General features: G+C 38.9%; 1 protein-coding gene across 4 annotated transcripts; it reads right to left on the bottom strand.

Annotated features, from left to right (window-relative positions):
• Positions 1 to 1,445: 1,445 nt before the first annotated feature.
• On the bottom strand, positions 1,446 to 21,466 carry TIAL1 (TIA1 cytotoxic granule associated RNA binding protein like 1). 4 transcript variants are annotated; one of them, XM_082223708.1, is made up of 14 exons: positions 21,182 to 21,463; positions 15,503 to 15,570; positions 11,701 to 11,797; positions 8,923 to 9,021; positions 8,630 to 8,684; positions 8,019 to 8,106; positions 6,083 to 6,158; positions 5,300 to 5,408; positions 5,089 to 5,184; positions 4,920 to 5,004; positions 4,109 to 4,232; positions 3,661 to 3,800; positions 2,933 to 3,024; positions 1,446 to 2,551 (listed from the first exon to the last, which is right to left on the bottom strand). In XM_082223708.1, the coding sequence occupies exons 3-14, from the start codon at positions 11,710 to 11,712 to the stop codon at positions 2,499 to 2,501; spliced, it is 1,029 nt and encodes a 342-aa protein (XP_082079834.1). In that variant the 5' UTR covers positions 11,713 to 11,797; positions 15,503 to 15,570; positions 21,182 to 21,463; the 3' UTR covers positions 1,446 to 2,498. The 4 variants fall into 4 exon arrangements, with proteins under 4 accessions (XP_082079834.1, XP_082079833.1, XP_082079832.1 ...); XM_082223707.1 differs by having other exon boundaries at positions 8,923 to 9,072; positions 21,182 to 21,462; XM_082223706.1 differs by lacking the exon at positions 15,503 to 15,570 and having other exon boundaries at positions 21,182 to 21,466.
• Between the last annotated feature and the right edge of the window lie 452 nt (positions 21,467 to 21,918).

The raw sequence follows: 21,918 nt of genomic DNA on the forward strand, positions 1-21,918 counted from the left end.
AAGGATGATGGTAACTGTAGTCTAAACATCAGAAGAGGGAAAGAATGAAAAAGAATTGTTCTATGCAAAGAAAAAACAAAACACTTCCATTCTGTCTAACTAATACTCCAGCGGAACATATGAGATTAATTACATTCATATTTGGCGCAAACACTAAGAATGCTACTAAAAATATATGTAAACTCCCAATACACTGGAAAGGCTACATTGTTATAGGGAAAGCATATGTAAGAATGCAGAATAAATCAGATTTTGCTTTATTGAAAAATTGTTGAAGGATGTTGATTAAAAACGTTGGCTCATTGCATGCATGTGGGATAGCATCGTGCTCCTTTCATCAGAATTCCACATTCCAGTGGTGTGAGGTGGGCAGTGGTGGATCTCTGGTTAGATTCCAATATAGTATAATGTAGCATAAAAACTTTTGGGTGCCAAAAAAACCCAACACCCCACAGCTGTGCTGGTGAAATATTTAAGAATACAACCATTAGTGGTTAAAGAAGAAAACTCACAAATTACAGCTCTCTGGCCTAAAAAAACCCATGAAGTATATTGTGGCTGGAGTAAAATTGAAAACGATTTAATTTCGAAGGAAAAAAAGGTCCCTATAAAAAAACTGTTCCACCTTGGTATGTTAATCTAGAACTTTTACCTTTAGTGGTTTCTGCATCTTCAATTCATGCACTTGCTAAAAACTGCACGGTAAGGCCCTTAAGATAAGACCAAGTGAGGTACACTATTGAAACCAAATACAGACTTGGGAAACACATTTATGTAACATGCATCACTCCTGAAAGACATTATATTTCATTACTTTTCTGATTACTGTTACATTCATGTTGTAAAACAGAACCAGAGGATAAAATTCCTTTGGGAAGCAGTTGCCGGTCCACGTACAGCATGGATTCAATGACGAACAAAATGTTATTTAGCAGGAGTAGCATTTTTTTAAAAAAAGTAATTCTATATTCTTAGATTTTGTAGTCTGTAACAATAGAGTTTGTGCCCTATCTTCCCAGGGTTAACACAATTCAGAAATTCAGAACACCTGAAGAATATTTCAGATAAAGCACAGGGTTTAGAGATTTCCCTGCTGCTAATGCTGACACCCCTTGAAACAAAAGCAAAAAGTCTCCTATTCAGTGTAATCCAAGTAACAAGACAATTGGTTTGCCCAGAAGAAAAAACACTTAACAGTCTCAGAGAACACATGAAGCATTTTCAAATTGTTCTAAAACTGTAATGTGGGACTTTTGTCACATCCACTTCTTATTCAGGATTAGTATTTTTCTAGAATTGGTGTCTACTGAAACGCAAGTCTATTTTGTTTATTCACTGGAGCGGACTATATATCCAAGTGGAGTGCTTCAGTGCATTCAGAGATGAAACATCTGCACCCCCTAGCTGTAGCAGGTAACACACACAGTTATTGTATCTAACTTACATTTGTTTTCAACTCAAAATTTATTGAGGCAGTTGTGTCAGTGTATCCACAAAATAAGTGAGAAATAACCCAAGTATACCATTTGAACAACTTCATGATTTATCCCAGTAATACTCGGTGCACAAACAACCCAGCCTCTGTACAGGTTTGTCACATGCAAGCCACCCCAAAATACAAAAAAAACAACAAAACAAAACAAAAAAACCCCCAAAACATTTTAACTAAGAATAAGCCACAGCTCAGTATACTTGTTTCAACTGCATTTCTGTTAACCAAATGGCACATTGAGGAATTTCTAAAATAAGGTATTTTAACAATCTGGTTAAAAAAATTCTTGGGCTAAATATTTCTAGATTTAAAAAACATCCCCAATTTTTTTTTAACACTCAGTTACTATACAACTTATAGGAACCGTCAAGTAGGTATACAAGGTTGTCAACCAAAATATTTACATACTGAGTAACAGAAAGCAAAATAATTCAGGTTTCTAGTGACAAAAGGTATTGAAGAATTAAGGCTCTTTGTATAGTTATGTCACTTTACATAGTAGCCAACTTTGGAAGTGTCAGTCTTTCACATTCTTGTCAATCTACTGCAAATATAGCAGCAGAGCATATTAAGTATTATTTTGAATAATTACATTGCTACTTCTATCTCTGAGCATGCTTTTGCAACATTGCAGTTAGGTACAAACTTTTATGTAAAAGTACAAGTATGACTGCTTAAGCACCATACTTTGGAAAAAACTGCTTCCCCAAAATCAAATGCAAATTTTTTCACTTCAAGCAAACAAGATCTGGAAAGATTTAATATGCTCCTGAATGTGGTTAACAAGTGTTTGCTCAAGTATTGCAGATAGCACTGTTTTTCAGCAAAGACTGAAATATTTATACCAGACTTCAGTTTCTTCAAACATATGGAAAAAAATAATTTGTGGAAAAAAAGCTATTTCCATGAGTATGTCTTCTGAATGATGGCTTTGTGGTTAATGAAGAAAACACTGTCTTCTTTGATGTAATGTTTGGTCCACAGCCAAAACGTCAGGATTTACTGTTCAACTAAAAGCATCTTTAATGTCATTTTTCTTAAAATCTGTGATGTAAAACACTGAAGACAAAAAAAATGGAATGGTAATCTAAGAATCAGGCTGTTAAATATTTCTTCCTAACATACCAACATTTGTAGTCAGAACTGTCTTTATTGACTTTATTTTAAATTTTGTACATAAAGAAAACATGTTCATATCCATCATGAAAACAAAAAAGTTAAAAAGGCATAACTAGAAGACATTTGTGTCCTTCACCAAAGCAAATGCTGTGCTAAAGGTTCCAAACATTTTCAATTTTCAAAATAAATATTCTCTCTCCTCCCTCCCCCTGCCAATGTCTATATTCCAGGCTTCAGAATAATCACTGGAAATTGAAACCTATCTTGAAATCACACTTCTAAACAGAGTCCCAGCTCACTGTGTTTGGTAACTTGCCATACCATATCCAGCCTGATTGGGTATTACAGGAGCTGCTTGTCCCTGGGCAGGCTGGGCACCAAATCCACTCATCCAGGCTGCAGATGGTGTTTGACTTGATTTTAAAATAAGAAAAGAAAAGAAAAAGGATTGAATTATTTACTGGGGGAAATCGGGCATGTTGTATTTTGCAACTATCAAATTCCAGAACTGAGAGATGCTAAAATGTTGTAACATGACTTGGGAATTCAAAAGATATTTTGGTTAAATCAATATAGTTTCACTTTGTAAAGAATTACATTTAAAAATACTGACTTTATTACTACGTGTACATTCAGACCTAATGAGAGAAAATAAAAAACAGTGAGTGTCAGGTTTGTTGTGCTCTCTTCCTACCTCCCGGCCCATAGACAAACTATAGTTTGAACAAACCAAGGTTCATTTTTTAAATGAAAATTGCAGGGTGTGTGAACCCAAGGCTCACAACTGCTGATTTACATAGATCAACAGTAGTTAGTACTGAAGACAAACACATCACCCTCATGTCCCCCATTTCATCAAGGTTGAAAATGAGCATTAATATAAAGTATGAGAGGTGAGTTAAAAGACAGTAGATTTCCTTAACCAAGATTTCCTTAACCAAGAACAAAAGTGATGCTAAGTAAGGCACAGGCAAAGATTCCAGATCAGAGTTTAAACTGTCTTAGAAAAGTGTCTGCCAACAGTAATTTTAGTGAAACGAATTACTTACTCCACACCAAATCCCTGTTGATTCCACGCTTGTCCATACATTCCGTAAGATGGCACTTGCCACCCATTGGCCACGTACTGTCCATACTGCTGTGGATTCCCATACACTTGACTCCAATGTCCCCACTGACTGTAATCCACCTAGGGATTAAAAAAAGGATTAAGATTTAAATAAACTTGAAGCAACAGAGTGCACACTGAGTATATAAATAGACACAGACTCCATCAACTAAAATTAGCAATTTAGTGGCAAGTAATTTAAGACCTATATACGCATTCAGCAAACTGGGCAAAGTACACACACTGTGGGCAGGTTGACTGCAACCTTCCACTTCAATAGGACAGTTTGCAAATGGTGCAGTCACCTCTAGATTTCATGCACTAACTTCAATCACTTAGAGAGATACATGCAGAGGCTGTAGGAAACACTATACAAACAACCCAATTACCTGTTGGAAGTTTTTGCTTATATCTGGCGATTCTTTACCCCAATAGCATTTAACAACATGGCCTTCAATTGTAGTTCCATTTACTGAAACAATGGCATGTGCTGCACTTTCATGAGTTGAAAACCTATGAGACAAAACATGAAGTCAGATTTTGCCAACATATGTACAGAAATGGCGCAGTTAACATATACTATTGTCCACTGAATCATTCCCTAACCAGGTGCCCCCCAGATGTTTCAGACAACAGCTCCTAACCCACAAATTCCAGCTGAGCTGTGGCCCAAACTATATGGACACCAGGCCGGCAAAAGCTGCTCTGTATTTTGCTGCATGAAAGTGCAGAGAAGGACGTAAGAAGAATAAACTTCTTTGCTTGCAAAAATGATCGCTATTAATACAGCACCAGTGCACAGTGTGCTTTATAAAACAAACACAAATGAATCAGGCATGCCCCTTTCCAGATGAACTTACAAACTTAAATTTCAACAGAAAATAAAAGTCCAATGGCAGATAAGGCAGAACCTGAATCCTCAGCCATCAGGGATTTAGTGATTTAGCTGTTCAAGAACCTCCAACACAGATGTCCTAAACTCTAAAAAATACATGAAGAGCACCACCCACACCATTCAACATGTTATCACTTCTTTTGACAAAAACAAGTTACTTCTAAATTCAACTCCATGTCTTCTTTTAAAGGTTCAATTCTTCCTTTCTCTTTAAGGACAGTAGATTTTGGATAACATTTTCATGTTTTATCCTGTAAATAAGTTACTACTTATAAGACACAAATAAACAGTAATAATTGTCCTACCTCACAAATGAGTAGCCTTTTCCTGGAAAAGCTCTTGTTTCCATAATCTGTCCAAAAGGTGAAAATGTCTGTCTCATCAACTGATCTAAAGGTAGTAACATTTTCTGTTAGTAATATTTATGATCAATGGCATCAATAAATTTGTTATAAAGAGAAATGTGATCCCTACCTGTTAATCCAGAGGCAATTCCTCCGCAGTAGACTGTACAGTTTTTAGGGCTTGACTGGTTTACTACATCTTCAAATCTCAGTTGTTTTGTGTTATCTGAAAGACAAATGACACTTTAAATAATTGCTTTTCAGTTATCTTTCCATTTCATAACAATGAAATGATTCACATTTATCAATACACCCCAGCTGACCTCCTTTTATTCACTTACTTTCTTGTGTACTTTTAGGGGCAGGCGGTTTCCGTGTTGCCCAGTTAGTTCTGATTTGTCGACCTCCTAACCACTGGCCACCCATATGCACAATTGCATTTTCTGCATCCTGACAAAGCAAAACAGATTCTGTTTTCAGAACCAAAAACACCTGCAAATCTGAAACTTTGTACATACATAGTCCAAGAAGCTCTGATTACTGAAGAAGTATTGTACAGGGGTGCTCTGTTGCTACTTAACACACTTCTTAAAAATCACTAGATACCAATGGAGAGATGCTTCATTCTCTTTCACTGATAAGGGTATCAGAATTGCTAAATTGCTTCCTTAATAGACAGAGCACTCAAATTTTGTGCACACAGGTCCAAGCAAAGATAAATTCCACTCATGAAATGGAGCATTTCTGCCTCCACAGAACAGTATTCCTTATAGCAGAAGAAAGTTGGGCCATGTCTCTGCACAGTGGTACCTCTACTTACGTGCCACTCTTGTTACGTATCCTCCAGGATACACACACTGCAAACCCGGAAGTATACTTCTGGGTTTCTCCCCACGCACATGCGCAGTAGCGCTCTATCACACTGCGTGTGTGCGCAGAACATGCACCTCCGGTTGCAGAAACCTCGGGATCCGACCGGAGCTCTGTAACGGATCCCGTCCACAACCATAGGTACCACTGTACTAGAATTAAAGGATTTGGAAAGTTGCCCTTCACATGCCTTTTTATATTAACACCTCAAGCACATTCAGTGTCAACAAGTGGCAAGGTTTTTGATTGCTTACCAATTTATTATAAAACGATACAAAGCCATATCCTTTAGATTTTCCTGTTGCCATATCTTTAACTACCCGTGCATCCCTGGGAAGAGAAGCACAGTTATATGAGGAAAACATTAAATATTTTCAAAATAAAAACTAAAAGGAACCACACACACTGTATTGTGAGCATAATTTTCCCTATTATAAACTCAATAACCCCTATAACTATAACCATTCCTCAACTCTCCCTATTGCTTCTTTGCCTGTTAGAAAAAAAGCAGTAGGACAAAAAATAACATGTAATAAACATGCAACCTATCCATATAACCTGCACTTTCTACAACTATGTTCAGATTTGAAATTTTAAAAAAGGAACAAAGTTTCCTTTTCTAATACTCTATCTGCTAGGGTCCTCTTTACTGTTCTATAAATTACTCTAACATTTCTAACTATTTTTACCATGCATTTTCTAAATAAATGCCCTCTGCCTAGTGATATAAAATATGAAATATTAAAAAATTGAAAAAGAGGAAAAAAATAGGAATTAAAAGGCATACATGGCCTGTTAACAGATTTCTTTATTTTTCTTGGTCAATTCTCTACCATCATTTTGGAGTTTGGGCAGCTGTAAATTTTGAAAAATTGACATTTTCAGAAATTTAAGAAAGGAGAATAAAACTAACAACAATGCTAAGCACACCAGTACGAAAACAACAAATTTTACACATAAATTTTAGTGAGTAAGTTAAAATGATTGGAAATATAGAACTGCACTGAATATAGAATGTTAAAATGTAAATACTAAGATATGTATATATAAATAATGTATAATAAGAATAAATAGAAATGAGAAAAAAATCTACAACTGAGTTCCAGTGTGCACAGTTCCTTGCAGTTAGCTTCAAGATCCTGTCCATTCTTATGAGCAATTCTGCAAAATAATCAGAATGCTATTACTTTTAATTGTGACTTGGACTTAAGAAAAACTGCAGGTCTCAGGTATAAATAAAGATTGAGAAAAGCAACCTGTATTCAACCTTTTTTATATTTGCTCGCAAACAGTACTACTTACCACATTGAGATAAAAAGCAAAGTAAACAAAATAGACAAAATAAGATTTACGTTTCAATTGAAAATATGTACAGATTGTATATAGAAAAGATTGTTTTTTAAGCAGAAATATATTCCTGTAAAGTAACACAAGATGTTCAAGTTTTGTTTTGGTGTTGTTAAAAGGACAAAGAAAACAATAGAAGAAAACCTCTGAAGAAACTAGATTATGCAACAAAAGAGACAGACATGCTATAGCACTTAACAGGTACGCTTGCAATGCTTAAAATGTTCAATTAAAAAACTATAGTTATTTGGAAATCTATTCCCAATTTCTACTGTCTAAAAATAAAAGGTTGTTTTAGAAGGGCACACTTGTGCACCACTGCAAACGAAAGCTGCTAAACTTACCAAAACGTTTGGTTTAATTTCCAAATGCATGAACTCTAAATATAACACCACTACTTGTCAAAATGATAAATGTACACTAGATTTTATTGCTTTCTACACTACCTTATATAACTTGCCTGCAGTTCAACACTATCTACAAAATTATCAGATGAGTAAGAAACCTTGATGTATCTAACACACAACTTTATGTAAATTCCAAGACCCAAAACATAGTTTTCTTGCCAGCAATGTAACCCATTCACCACCAAACATACCAGGTGTTAAAAGCATGCAGCTTTCAATTGATTTGATGCAGAGACCTTGTTAATTTTTGTGGGGGGATAACTGAATGCAAAGAAACCCACAAGATCACTGTACCCCACCCACTGCCCATTATCAAGAAGACTTTAAAGAAACAATCCGAGCAAAGTGAAAGACATTTAACTTGAAGAAGAAAATACAATCATGTATTATGACTTGTTCTGTATTAGTGAATTAAGATACAAACTAGGATACTTACGATATTTTACCAAAAGGAGCAAATGCTGACTTGATGTCTTCTGTTGTTATTTCTGGACTTAAATCTCCCACAAACACATGGAAGTGATCTGGGGGAAAGCAGAAACCAATTAAATATATATCTCTTAAACAGCACTTTAGTTCTCAGTGTAGACAGGGGTGCAATTCAAACAATCTTGTGTTTAAATTTCCAAGTCACATCTGCATTTAACCAGCAATTAAACTTGTTCAGCCAAAGAGTATCTATGGAGATTATAAAACCGAAATAATTCAGCTACTATATAAAATCAAATTGCAGTAAGTGCATGAGCTCAGCTGTAAAGTCATACCTTGTGTTGCGTTAGGTTCATGTTGCGTCTTTTCAGCTTGCGAACATGGCAAACCCGAAAGTGTATACTTCCAGGTTTTGCTGTGCGTACACAGAAGTGTTCTGCGCGCTTCGCACATGCACAAAAGCGCTCTTATCGCGTTCCGCGCTTGCGCAGAAGGACCGCTCTAGTTGTGGATTTTTCGGGGTGCCAACAGCACCCCGGAACGAATCGTGTCCGCAACTAGAGGTGCCACTGTACTTTAATAGCTGATTTTGGTAGAACTGTTACAAGCATTACTTACTTGATGTATCTTTTTTCTGGCTACTTGGTGTTGTTGCCCAGTTAACCTTTACTTCCTGAAAAAAAGAAAAACATCAGTACAAACATAATCAGTACAAACATAAACATGCATAAATTCAATCAAGATACAGTCTTATTCTAATAATAACAGCAACCAATATTAATTTTCAAGCTACTTCTAAGTAAGAACATGGTCAAAAATGCTTGCCATGGATTATATAAATTAACCTATTAATTTCATTTACTATGTGTCATTCTTTGTTTTCTTTCTTTCTTTCTTTTTTTGCAACGTACCTTTCCCAAAATTTTTCTCCCATTCATAGCAGCTAATGCAGCAGCTGCATCCCTGTGTTCATAAAATTCCACAAAGCAATAAGGGTCATTGCTTGTATGCTGCAAAACAGAAAATCCAACAGAAGAGTTGACCCTTCTGCTATCGGGTTGCTGAGAAGAAAATCCAGGAAAATATATTACTTAAAGCTAGAAAAGGAAGTATTACTACACACGCTTATAAAGTAACCTTAAGAATGGTTGTCCATTGTTTCACACTATCAGTTTAAGATATAACATTTTGCTGTGACCCTGAACTAGACAGCAGCACATAGCAATGCTGCATGACCAGAGCAGCACACACTGATTTCTCTTCCCAATGGATAGTACTGATAGCAGAAATATTCTTGATCACCTGCTGAGGGGGAGGGAGGCATAGCTGAATCACTCACAGGCCATTAGTGCTGTCAAAACTGACACAGCCAGCTATCTATGTGGTGGGTATAAATGCAGCACCTATCCAACAGGACACTGAATGCACACAGTGTTTATCACACTTTTGCACACTTACGACTAGATCCAGAAAAAACCTGTGCACAAATGTCTGTTTTGGCATAAAGACTGCCTTTACTAGATTGGGCTATGCAGCCTTTACAGTTTGCTCATTCATTCACATAATCTTGAAAAACTGAATTCTCAGACATGATGGTTATGGAAGGAAAAAATTCTGCCTGATCTGGGGTCAATTTCCTGTAGCTAGACAGAGAGAGTTGGTTATGCACATGTAGCACCTCAAGCACCGATAATTCCCAGGGTCCAGATTATTTGGGGTGGATGAACAAATATTTGCAACTTTTACAAGGTAACAGGACCAAGATACAGACTAGAAGTTTGAACTTTTGGGTCTTACAGCAAAATATACTAACTTAGCAATCTGCAGATGGGGGGAACAACAACAACAACAATACCCAGCCACTCAAGGCAGCTTATAGTATATATAAAACATAGTAAAATACAGTTGTACCTTGGATCCTGAAAGCCCTGGAACTTGGACGTTTTGATTCCTGAACACCGCAAACCCGTAAGTGATTGTTCCGGTTTGCAAACGTTCTTTTGGAACCTGAACGTCCAATGGGGCTTCCGCGGCTTCTGATTCCTGCAGCCAATCAGAAGCCGCAATTTGGTTTTTGAATGTTTTGGAAGTCAAATGGACTTCACACACACACACATCATATATCTGCCACCACCAGAAGACCTAAAACTGTAGAAGAGAGAGACACCTGCCCGCAGGATGGCCCTTGCACCACTGCAGACTCCCTGTCATGCCTGCAGAGAGTTTTGTCAATGGAGATGTCCCCATCAATAGGAAATGTGTAATACCTCAGCCCCTGGAATTGAAAACTAGAGCACAGACAGCAGAAAGTAATTCCAAAATTCTGCTTGGGGCAACTCCAACAAATGCAGGGCTCAAAAATAATGTCCACTCTGGGAAACAGTAAACTCACTGGCAGTGAGTAAGCTCACTGACACTGAATAACCAGACACACAATGAGACTAGCAAAAGTTGATCAAGACTAATTTCCATTTTATTATTTTCAATGAGATTTCAGTAATTTTTGCTGGATTATGTCCAGTGTAGTTTCAAAGTACTTATTAAAAACAAACAATCTAGCAAGGGAAAACAATAAAATGGTTCATCAAAATGTAAGGTATGTTGCCATGTCAGAAGCACAGTCTTTTCCTGAAGCTATGAAAGCCAGAAATGAGGGTGTAAAATAGGAATGGCATGCAGACCTATCTTTTCTGGGTCCGAAAAGAGCCTGACTTTGATTCCTCTTTATTTTCAAGTGGCCTTTTAGTGAAACAAGATAAATATTCAGCAGTGGTGAAAAGCATTGGGGTGGGGGCACAGCAGGCAGCAAGAAAGATCAGCAGAGTATCTAGGACCAACAATGCATATTGTAGCGTATATATGATTTATAAAGGTGTTTGCATGATAACGCTTTAAAATCCTGGACCTATTCTTTTTACAGCATCACTCAGGGAAGACAGATCTTGAATTTGCTCAGAGTCGCACAATGAATCCCAGAACAGTCAAAGCTTAATATACTGCCTTTGTTTGTGAAGTTATGACTCTAACTGATGGAACATACTTTGATTATCCTGATGAAACAAGGATAGTAGTGATTATCAATATGGTACAAGAGATATCATGTATCTCAAGTATTTCAAATAAAAATGTTTAGCATACATACTTCAGATGCAACTATTATTGCATACAATAACTTACATCTGTTGTTTCCCAGACCTGAGAATCATTTACCTAAATCCTTTAAGTTCCTTCCGTCAGAGCAATAACTGTATCATATTATGCAATTAAAGAAAGCTTAGTTATTAACTGCATGTTTTAATTGATTAAAAATGAATTCATTTGCATACAATTGTTTCACAGAAAAGAACATCCTATATAGTTTATAGATAATCTATATAGTTATAAATAATCTATATAATTTATAGCTAATGGACACCATTTTAAAAGAGGCATTTCCTCCTGAGCAGGAGAAAAGGCAAGATTGTGCCTCCCTCTGCACTTTATGTACTAAAAATTTTAAAAATAATATTTTAAAGATGTAGTGCATGTTTAAAAGGCACATTTCAAAAGATTTTTTTGATTCAATTAATCAATCAATCAATCACTAACTGCTGCAGCCCTAATAGAAATGTTTTAGGTAGCAGGATCAATAATTACTTGAATTTTAAAATGAAACAATATTGACATAGACTAGACTGAAAGAGTCTTACCTCTGTTATCATTTTACAGCTTTTGCAGGGTCCAATTTGGCTGAATAACTGAAGTATAAGTACTTCAGTCACATCTCTGGAAAGATTTCCTACATAGCTAGATAGACAAAAGAAAAGGTAATGTAAATCCCATCATTCATCTCAAAGGATAATCTGTGCAATTTATTGAAATATCAGCTATCAATTGTGTAAGCAGAAAATATAGCACCTGTTAATAAACTTTATGATCGCACTATTAAGTAGTCCACAGCTTTTAAAACTCTACTATGTATTCATCAAATACTGGTAAGTACTAACATTGTTGTCATTGAAGTATCACAAGTATGCTGATCAGTTATGTTGCTTTTTGTTAGATAAACCCTAACCCAGAGTTGAGGAACCTGTGGCCCTCCAGATGATGATGGACTCCAACTCCAATCAACCACAGCCAGTATGGCCAATGGCCAGAGAGGTGGTGAGCTAGGGCTGAGTAACATCTGGCCAGATACATGTTTCCCATGCCTGCCTTAATTCTTGTGGAGCACAGGAAAACTAGGCTACAGTTTCAGAGATGGGCATGTGCAGGAGTCATGGATGCTACCAGTACTTTCCTGAGTTTCGTTTTCAAAAGATACCTCCACAGAATCCAACAAATGGACCTCTAAAGGCCAAAATTCAAAAGGTTTGGCACAAGAATTTTAAAATGGAAATTAGTGCATGTACAGGAGTGCCATTTTCATTTCAAAAAGTCCTTGCATGCATCAGAGTCTGTAAGTTTTTTTATTTAACCCAAGGAAATTTAAATAGTGTGCTGGTTCTGTATGGGCGCCTTCCAAGGGGTAAACATCACTCAGAAAAATCTGGATATAGTCCCATTGAAAATAATGAACATAGTTATGACTAAGATCTACTCTAAGTAGGACTTACGTGGATACAATTCTTCACTTCTGTTAGAAATAACTATACTTTCAGAACAGGAAAGGGCTGACAATTTACAATCAAGCGATTCATATACAAAAATTAAACAGGTTTCTAAAAATAAATGTCAACTTCATTCGAGAGGCAATGTGGTGTAATGCAGTGAGTGGTTGAAGCAGCCTTTCCCAATCTTGGATCAGAGTTAGATGACAATCCCCATTATCCCTAGCCAGCATGGCCGAAGGACAGAGATGGTGGCACTTGGAGTCCAACAGCACCAAGGTCCAAGGTTTGGGAAGGCTGGGTTAAGTACTGACATAGGATCAAAGAGAGATTCAAATCCCCATGCAGCCATGAAGCTCAATGGGTGACCATGGGTAAGTCACCATAAAGGATTCAGGGAGTAGGAACTATGTATGCTGCCTTGACCTCCTTTGAGTAAAGGCATGATGTAAAGAAATAATAAATGAAATGCTGCCAAGGGTTGAAAAACCATATGCCATTTCCCAAGGGTTAAAAAGTTTTTTTCCATAACCACTGGCCATTAAAGCAGCACTAAATAAGCTTATTCTAATACTACCTGTATGCTACTATTGCTCCTAATAAAAATCCATAGTAGTAAGTCAAATAGCTTTCTTAATACCACTTTGAATCTACTTCTAAAGCAGCAATATCATAATATGCAGTGCAGAATATTACTGCAGATATGTCACTGGGGATCTCTTAGCCAAGGTTAGGTGATCAGGAGTTGGCTTCTACCCTTCTCTAGAGCAACTTTCCACTCACACCCAACTTAATTGCCATTAAAACATACTTCAAATAGAAGTTGAAAGGAGATTATGGATCCTGGCAAAACTGTGGGTAATGCTACTGAGGTGGTTAACACTGGTTTCAAATATCTCTTAACCTCAATTAAAGCAGGGACAGAAAATGCTCTACATTGGGTAAGGAAGCCCACTCTCAAGCACTGAACTACAGTTCAGAGATCCCCTGAATTAGGTCTACAGCAGGTAATAATAGCTGAATATTTGAGATCTCTCTGGGTCCAAATTAAACAACCTTTCCATAAAACTAGTCTGCCTTTAAATAATATGACAACCAGAAGCTACTGGCCTTATTGTCAGTTGTCAAAATGTTGTAGTACAAATACTATATTATGTGTATTAAACAAGGCTGATCCTGCTCAACTATAATGTGATCGCTTCTGCTAACAAGTACAAGAGTTTTTCTCATGATCCATGAATCATCAATATTTTATGTGAATATAACATCAGTCTTTAGTAATCCTCAGTTCTGCAGCCCCTGCCAGCTGGGGTGGAAAGCAGGAGGCAGGCAGAAGCCCTACTCCATGCTTCAAATAGGTGAAGTAATCAGACTCAGATCAGACCCAATTCTGCCCTGTGACAGCAGTGGGGAATGCATACAACTGAGGCAAGGCTATCTTCTGAAGGTGTCATCAGGGCCCTAACTCAAAATACTACCCTTATGTGGCTCAACTATATACAATGCAAACTTTCAATTTGTATATAACTTTAAGCCTCAATGTCCAATAAAAAGCTTATTAAGGGGGGGTTATGAATATATGGGCATGGGACAGTACTTGTGGCTCAGGAAGGTACTTTGAATGGGTGCCCAAGAGGAGATCCTTTGCAACACCACAGGAGGTTCTATAACAGATGTGAGAAATCTTTGACTCTTCAGATGTTGTTGCACTACAACTCCCATCAGTCCCAGGAAGCATGGCAGGTGGCCAGGGGTTAAGGAAGTTGTATCTAGAGGGCCAAATGTTTTCCATAACTGTTCTGTAAGATAAATGCCACTGACTTACCGTATTTTTCGCCCCATAGGACACACTTTTTCTCCTCCAAAAGTGAAGGGGAAATGTGTGTGCGTCCTATGGGGCGAATGCAGGCTTTCGCTGAAGCCTGGAGAGCGACAGGAGTCGGTGCGCACCGACCCCTCTCGCTCTCCAGGCTTCAGGAAGCTCTGCGCAACCCTTGGGAGACCGGCGCGACTTCGCGCCGGTCTCCCAAGGGTTGCGCAGAGCTGCCTGCATTCCCGGGCTTCATGCAGCTCTGCGCAACCCTAGGGACTCCCAAGGGTTGCGCAGAGCTGCCTGGAGTCCCAGGCTTCGCGCAGGTCTGCGCAACCCTAGGGAGCTCGGCGCGACTTCCCACCGGGCTCCCTAGGCTTGCGGATAGCAGGCTGTTCTGGGGGCTGGGGCCGGGGAAAGCTCGGGCTTGCCCCACGCCTGGGGGGGAAATAATTATTTTTTTATTCCCTCCCCCCAAAAAAAAACACCAAGATGCGCCCTATGGGGTGAAAAAATACGGTAAATCTAATTACAATATGATTTCAGTGACCAGCCTTGAGCAAATTACAATCAGCTGAGGGCCCGTTCCCCCTCAAGATTGGCCATTATTTGTAACACAGGGTCAGTAATACCAGCTCCCATTGTTCTTATGAAGTACCCTGAGAAATAGCAGAAACATTTTGATCATTTAGGAGGGAAAGCAATATATATGAAGTATTTACATATCTTCTCTGATACTTTTGAAAACTTAAAAAGAAAATCACGCACACAAGAAAGTGGAAGGCATATGGAAAATGAACAGAAAAAGTAAGGAGGCTATTCAATGCAGACTAATTTGCAAGCCTTACCCATGAATCACATATTGGCTTTTGAATGAATCCCTTCAACTGAGAAAAACAGTTGGTAACATGAAGCCAGCCTATAGAAGCTCAATATCAGTTTTGATTTTTTTTAATTTTTCTTTTAAAGAATACATTTAACAACTGGTGAAATGTCTATTCTGAATGAATACTGTAATCTTAAGGAACACTGTAAGAATACACAATTAACTTGGCAAAACCATAAATAATGAAATAAAGGCATATACTATACCTCTATAGGCTGTCTCCCTAATTCATGAGACATCACTTATGCTGCATTGACAGGCATAGTATAGAAACCTAGATAGATAACAGGAGTAGTTTATATTCTGACATATATAGGTTCCAATACTAGGTACTGTTGCTGCATGTAAAACAAAACATTTATACATCCTCCATCTAGTAGAAGGGAAAAATAATTCAAACTACATAACTACCTAAGGCTACAATTCTATGCACAGTTACCTCACTTGGAAGTGAACATTGTTAGGCTCAAACGCTGTACCTAAATACCTCTATGTAACTGGCATAATAAATCTTGTGTACTAGTGGTACATGTTACTTGTTATACAAGTATACAATTTATAACCAGCAAAATGAAACCTAGATTATTTGTGTAATACAGTGTCCTCTACATCAGAAAACAAACAAGAATTTGTTGGTAAACAATGTGAAAATTACTAAGACGTTTAGGAAATGTTTCATTTGAAGAACAAGTTTATCATGTATAACAACAGCTAATAAATCTTAAAAGTGAAAGTCTGCACTCTGGACAGATTCCAGGCTTTTGTTTTTTTTACTAGAACCCCAAGGTACACCAACTAGAACCTGGTTCTAAAAACATATGCCAGGATCCAGACTAGGGGCACAATCCAAACTTCCACCCCCTGCTGACAGGGCTTCACAGAGCAGTCTGCTGCACTCGAAAGCCCTGTCACTCATGACAGCTGCAGCGGAAGGAGGTGGGCAGAATGATCCAAAATTGATCGCTCCACCTGCTCCAGTCTAGTGTAGTTATGTGGTCCAATGAGGTTATGAAATGACAATGAGACTGGCTCAGGGTGCTGGGTCAGTTCGGCTCCACCTCCATCCACAGAACATCATGCCAATGAAAGGTACTGACAGTGGGCCTCCCAGCCAGCCAGCCACTCATTCAATGGAGGACCAGCTCAATCAGATGAGAGACATCTCTGCCTAATTCAAACTCACTCCAGGCCAGCAAACGAAACGTCTGAGTTGCTTTGTAAATTAGTTGAAAGTAGGTTCCATGGAAATCAATGGGACAAGTTAATCATGAATAAGTGGAATCGCATTATTGCTATGGGAGCGTAAAGTCAACCAATTTAGTCTGGATCAAATTCATTAACTTAGAATTAAAGAATTCAGAGTACAGTAATTTCTTTTGAGTACTAGAATAGGACATAATTCACAATCCTTCAAAATAAAAATCCGCTTCTGGTTATCCAAGGCCTTTTTCATTTCAACAGAGAAGAGGGGTCATTTTGTTGTTGCTATTGTTAAAACCCCCGGAAAAGCTAGAAATCCTTGCCAATCCACTGCAAATCAGCCAGAGATCTACCAGCAGATATAGCTCCACCTCCTGCCTACCCTGGTCAGTACTATCTTACCAATGGGAAATGATACAAATTGAAAATAAATTTTAAAACTAAATTAGGAAACAGAAAAAAGAATTCACCTGCTCTCATCTCAAAGTCATGCTAATATTATCCCAGCTCCAAGAAGGGGGGTGATTAGCCCATGGTTCCCCAGATGTTGTTGAATTTGCCATGGTGGCTGAAGCAGATCGGGCCACCAACATCTGGGGGCCCACAAGTTATCTACCATGGCCCTTGAACCTCTTTCATGCCTCCTGCTGTCATGTAATGGACAGCTCTTAAAAATCTTATTTTTATTTGATTTACTGAATGATTTCTTGTTCTCTACTGACACCTTTGACATTATGGATCTTGGACCCTTGTTGTGGCAAGAAATCCCTGCCTAGATTATATGAGCCACTACATTTAAAGTGTTTATTAACTTTTTGGTTCAGTATTGTTAGGAACTGACTCCATGACTTGTATGTAGTCATGAAGGATTGTTAGGAATTGCATTCTTCTTTAAACTTGTGTCCTCAGATGTTGCTCAACTACAGCTCCTAACATTCCTGACCATCAGCGAAGCTTGGTGGGGAGAATAGGACTGGTAATCCAACAACATCTGGAGACCGGAGGTTGAAGAACTCTGGATTACCTGACCCTAGGACATTCAAGCTTTGTACGTTTTACACAGAAGTGTCCTAAGCACAAGGTTGTCTCTAAGACAACGAAATATTAAATGGCAATTTTCTATTTTAAATAACTTTTATAAAAGATGAGAAGACATTTCAATACATCATTCATGGGCATAAATCTTTTAGGCACCCACAGAACCAGATGCTTGATATTTTTCTAGCCCTGTTTCTCAGAAATTTGGATTCATCGGAAATTCTCCCTTGCAGGGCAAAAAAAGATCAATGACTCGTCTACAAGCATTACAAAGTAAATTAATGGCTTGCAAAAGTATAGCTCAGAGCATAACTATTATAGTTCATGAATTCTTTCAGAGCAGTTGACAAAAACTGTGCCAATTTTTAAATACAAAAGAACTCATTCATATTGCATTTTTTTTTAAATTCCTCTTACATCACATACGGAAATCCTAACTTTCTAGCAGAATGGAATTTGAACACAGTGCATACACCATATATATAGACACCCCGACTCTTACACGGGAAGACACCCGAAGACACCAAAACCTGCATTCCTGTACCCGTGAAAATCTACGAAAGCATATATATATATATATATATATATATATATATATATATATCACTATTCTGCAAGGCTGTGGAATTAGGACTGGTAGCCATTATAGTGTTCCGTGAAACAGTACAAGGATGGCTGCACGTTTTCTCTCTACTTAAGGCCAGAAGACAGAATGTGAGCCAAAGGCAGACAGCTAACATAGCGTTGTACTCCAGTTTCTTAAGAAAGGAAACAGTGCAAAACTTTGGCAGCTGTGCACATATTCTTTTGGCACAGAAAACAGAGCAAACTGGTAAGACTTCATAGTGCTGATCCAGGTTTCCAAGAAGTATGGCAGCTACAAGAGGGGAGAGTGAATAAGTACCTCTGTATGCTTTCTAACAATGTGCAGTTTAAAAATGCTTTACTCAGAAGTAAATTCCACTGAATTCAGTGAAACTTAAATTCAAATAAGTTCAAAGGATGAAGATAACACCAACTGCAGTTAGGTACTTTTCCAGCTCTGATTTCCAGCTTTTCAATCTATTAGAAATACTCCTGCACAGGTGGGTGGGTGGATCAATTATATCACCGGGAGTCCTGCAAAGCAAATTTGGTAAAATCTGACATAAATTTAGTTTTGCCAAACTTCTTGCTTGTTCTCATTGATAAAAACTTGATTAACTTGTAGCCAAGAAGAGAAAAATACCAAGCATCTGGTTATGCTCTAGTCTCACAAGCATGTGTGCACACAATCCTCTAGCATACAAAACCTTTTAATACTGACACTTCAAATGTTTATTCAACTTTTAAAAAAAAAAGATAACGCAGTGGACATTTGTCAGCTGCATGCTAGTTATATTTAGTATCCCACCACCCTGGCACATCCTGTCATTTCTCTCTTCCACTATGCACAAAAGTGACATTCTGAACTCAGGCTCTCAAGTCAGTTAAAGATTGTTTCCTAAAGATTCAGAGTAACCAGAGTTGATTTCAAGCATGCAATCAGAGTGGAGACAAAGTGGCCAAGTAAATAATGTTTGATTGACTTCTTAACTTTTGTGGACTGGGAAAAGGATGGGAAGACAGACATGCAAAAAGTGTTCTGAATGAACGACAGCAGCTGAGTCATGATTTCCATACAGAAAGATTATACTCCCAACTCATTGTGACTGAAATTAAAACTACAATCTGTTTAATTACAATGAACATTTTGAAGCTAGCTTCAAAATCAGTACAGTACAAGAAAGCTAGGTATATACTACAAAAGCTGTCTTCCACTTTCAAGGATATGGTCCAGGACAGAAGTGATGAACATGTGCCCATGTTCTTGTAAACACACTTGTACAGTGTAAGATATAATCACAATCCTGAGGAACTCCAAACTTTAAAAAATATATACTTTCCCAGTGACCATGGTAGAAAGTTGTTTTAAAATATTAGAGGGGGGAAATGCTAAATGATTAGAGTAAGATTGCAAATTAGGTTTTTATTTTATCTTGTATTTTATCTTGTGAACTGCCCTGAGATCTTGTGATATTTTTAAAAATAAATAAATAAAAGGTTGTCCATTATCTTCAATTTTTACTGTATAAAGCATCCAACATTTTTCCAAGAGCAACTAAATTTTTTACATTAGAGGATAACAACAATGTTCTCTATTTCCACAAGTAAGTTCAACAGTCAGATACAAGTTATGTATACTGTAAGTCTGCTTATTTGTATTTACTTGCTTCCTTCCCCTACAACATGATGCTTCCAACATGGCTAACAGCACTAAACTTGCTAGCTCCCGAGCTTACTACCTCAAAATTTAAGTAGCACTGAACAAACGGCTTCTGCTTCATCAGTAGTTTCTTAAAATGTTTTAAGCATGTTTACATGCATTAGACAAAGAAGTGGTGACCTCATTTATACACTGATTGCTCAAGAAGCCCCACTACCAATGTTGCCTGGTTATCACATTTCTCTCTCCTCTCACACTTCAGAGGTGGGATATGAGAGCTAAAACAAAAATCATTTACTTGATCACAATCGAAATACAGCAAGCATTTTGTTTAGAACAATTATTCTGCTCTGCAAAAAGGAAGAAAAGAGGGTTTGGCTTGCAATATGCCTTCTAGTACAGTGAGCATATGGTTCCTAAGACACATTCTCTCTGTTTCACGAATACAGAAAGAACCTTATATTTCATGGAACATAAATTTTTATCCCTCACTCAGGTTTTTGAATCATAAAGACATCCCTTTCACTTGACTATTCAGCTTTATTCTCTTGAATTCAGAATGCTGCCCCCGCAATATTTTCTCCAATATATGCATCAGGTCTCCGGAGGATCTGATTACCCATATCTGCATCCACACCTCTCTACCTACTGACCTTTCTCCCCTTCTTGTTTTACTGGCCACGATTTCCGACACGGAAGCCTCACTGACCCAAGGCTCCCACCCCCCACATGCCTCACAGAACTCCAAACTCAACATATGTTCAACCCAGCCTGTTGACACGACTACAACAAACAGCCTTGGTGTTCAGGATCCCACAGAAGAGCCCCGCGCCTCGCGGAGAGTGAGAGGTTTTGCTCTGTTCCGAATTACATCCTCTCCCAATTCCCTTTTGGCGAGAGGAGAATTCGTGACCCCTTGGCAGGAGGGCCCAGGACCCACATCCACGTAGGACTGACGTTTCCCTGACAAGGGACCAAGGGCCTAGGAGTTATGGAGCTACAGAAGGGAAAACGTTTCCCAAAACCTTCCCGAGGTGGGGGAAAGGATCCCCAGCCCCACAATTCCTGGCATGTCGCAAAGAAAACCATTTGGGGTTGTAGCTCTGGCTCCAATGAACTGTCTTTCCCCTCAATAGCATGCTTATCTTTTTTCCCCACCCCCAAATCCCCCTTTGGCTGAGGCATACCAACCCCCTTCCCCATTAAAGAGATCTACTCGATCACCTCACAATTGCCTACCATTCCTCCCCCCCCGACCCGCTCGTTGCCACGACTCCCCTCCCCCTCGACCCTCTTCGGCCCCTCCAGAGAGGCGCCACCCCGCCTGTCAGAGCCCCCCGCCCGCCCCCGGTCTGCCCACCTGCGCCCAGGTGCTCAACCCACCCACTCCAACCCCACTCACAGTGTCTTGGGCTGCCCGTCGTCTTCCATCGCGGCGAAGGAGGGCCGCTCGCAGACGGACCCAGGACACCGCGCGGAGGGGGGAGGGGACTACCGGCAGGCTCCGACAACCGGGAAGGTGGGGTGGTGGGGGGGGGGTTTGTAACGAAATGCGAGAGCTCCGCGGTCCCTCGTTTTACGTCCAGGCCCCCGGCAGAAGCAAAAGACTAGGACCGAGAGAAGGCGGGGGGGGGGGAGAGGAGGAACCAGAGATCCACAAAATGGCCGCGGCCGCCAACCACTCAGGAAGCGGCGTAACACGCAGGCGCAGCAAAAACACCTCTCCGGCTTAGCTTTCCCCCCTCACGACCATAGAGAAAGACCGTCTAGAGCGGCGCGTGCGCACCGAGTTCCGGTTGGGCGGAAAGAGGGCGGAGCTTCGGGAGGGGGCGGTGTCTCTATTTTACACGTAAGAAGGATATACGATTTGGACGCTTTTTGCGTGCTAGTGAATGGAGCAGGGGAGGGCTCTGCACTGAACTGAATACATACACTACAGTACTGGCGTTTAGAGGGCTTTTTTAAAATAAAAAAAATAGCCAATTGTAGATTTATCAGTCGCTATAACTATATAATACTATATTATTATATATCAGATACTATAACTATATAATACTATATAATTGTAACGTAATAACACGGAGCAACATCTTAGCACATATTGCTATCAAATAATACAAAGCTTTATAAATTAATAGC

This window comes from Podarcis vaucheri (assembly GCF_965113315.1).
Source record: "Podarcis vaucheri genome assembly, chromosome: 5".
NCBI lineage: Eukaryota > Metazoa > Chordata > Lepidosauria > Squamata > Lacertidae > Podarcis > Podarcis vaucheri.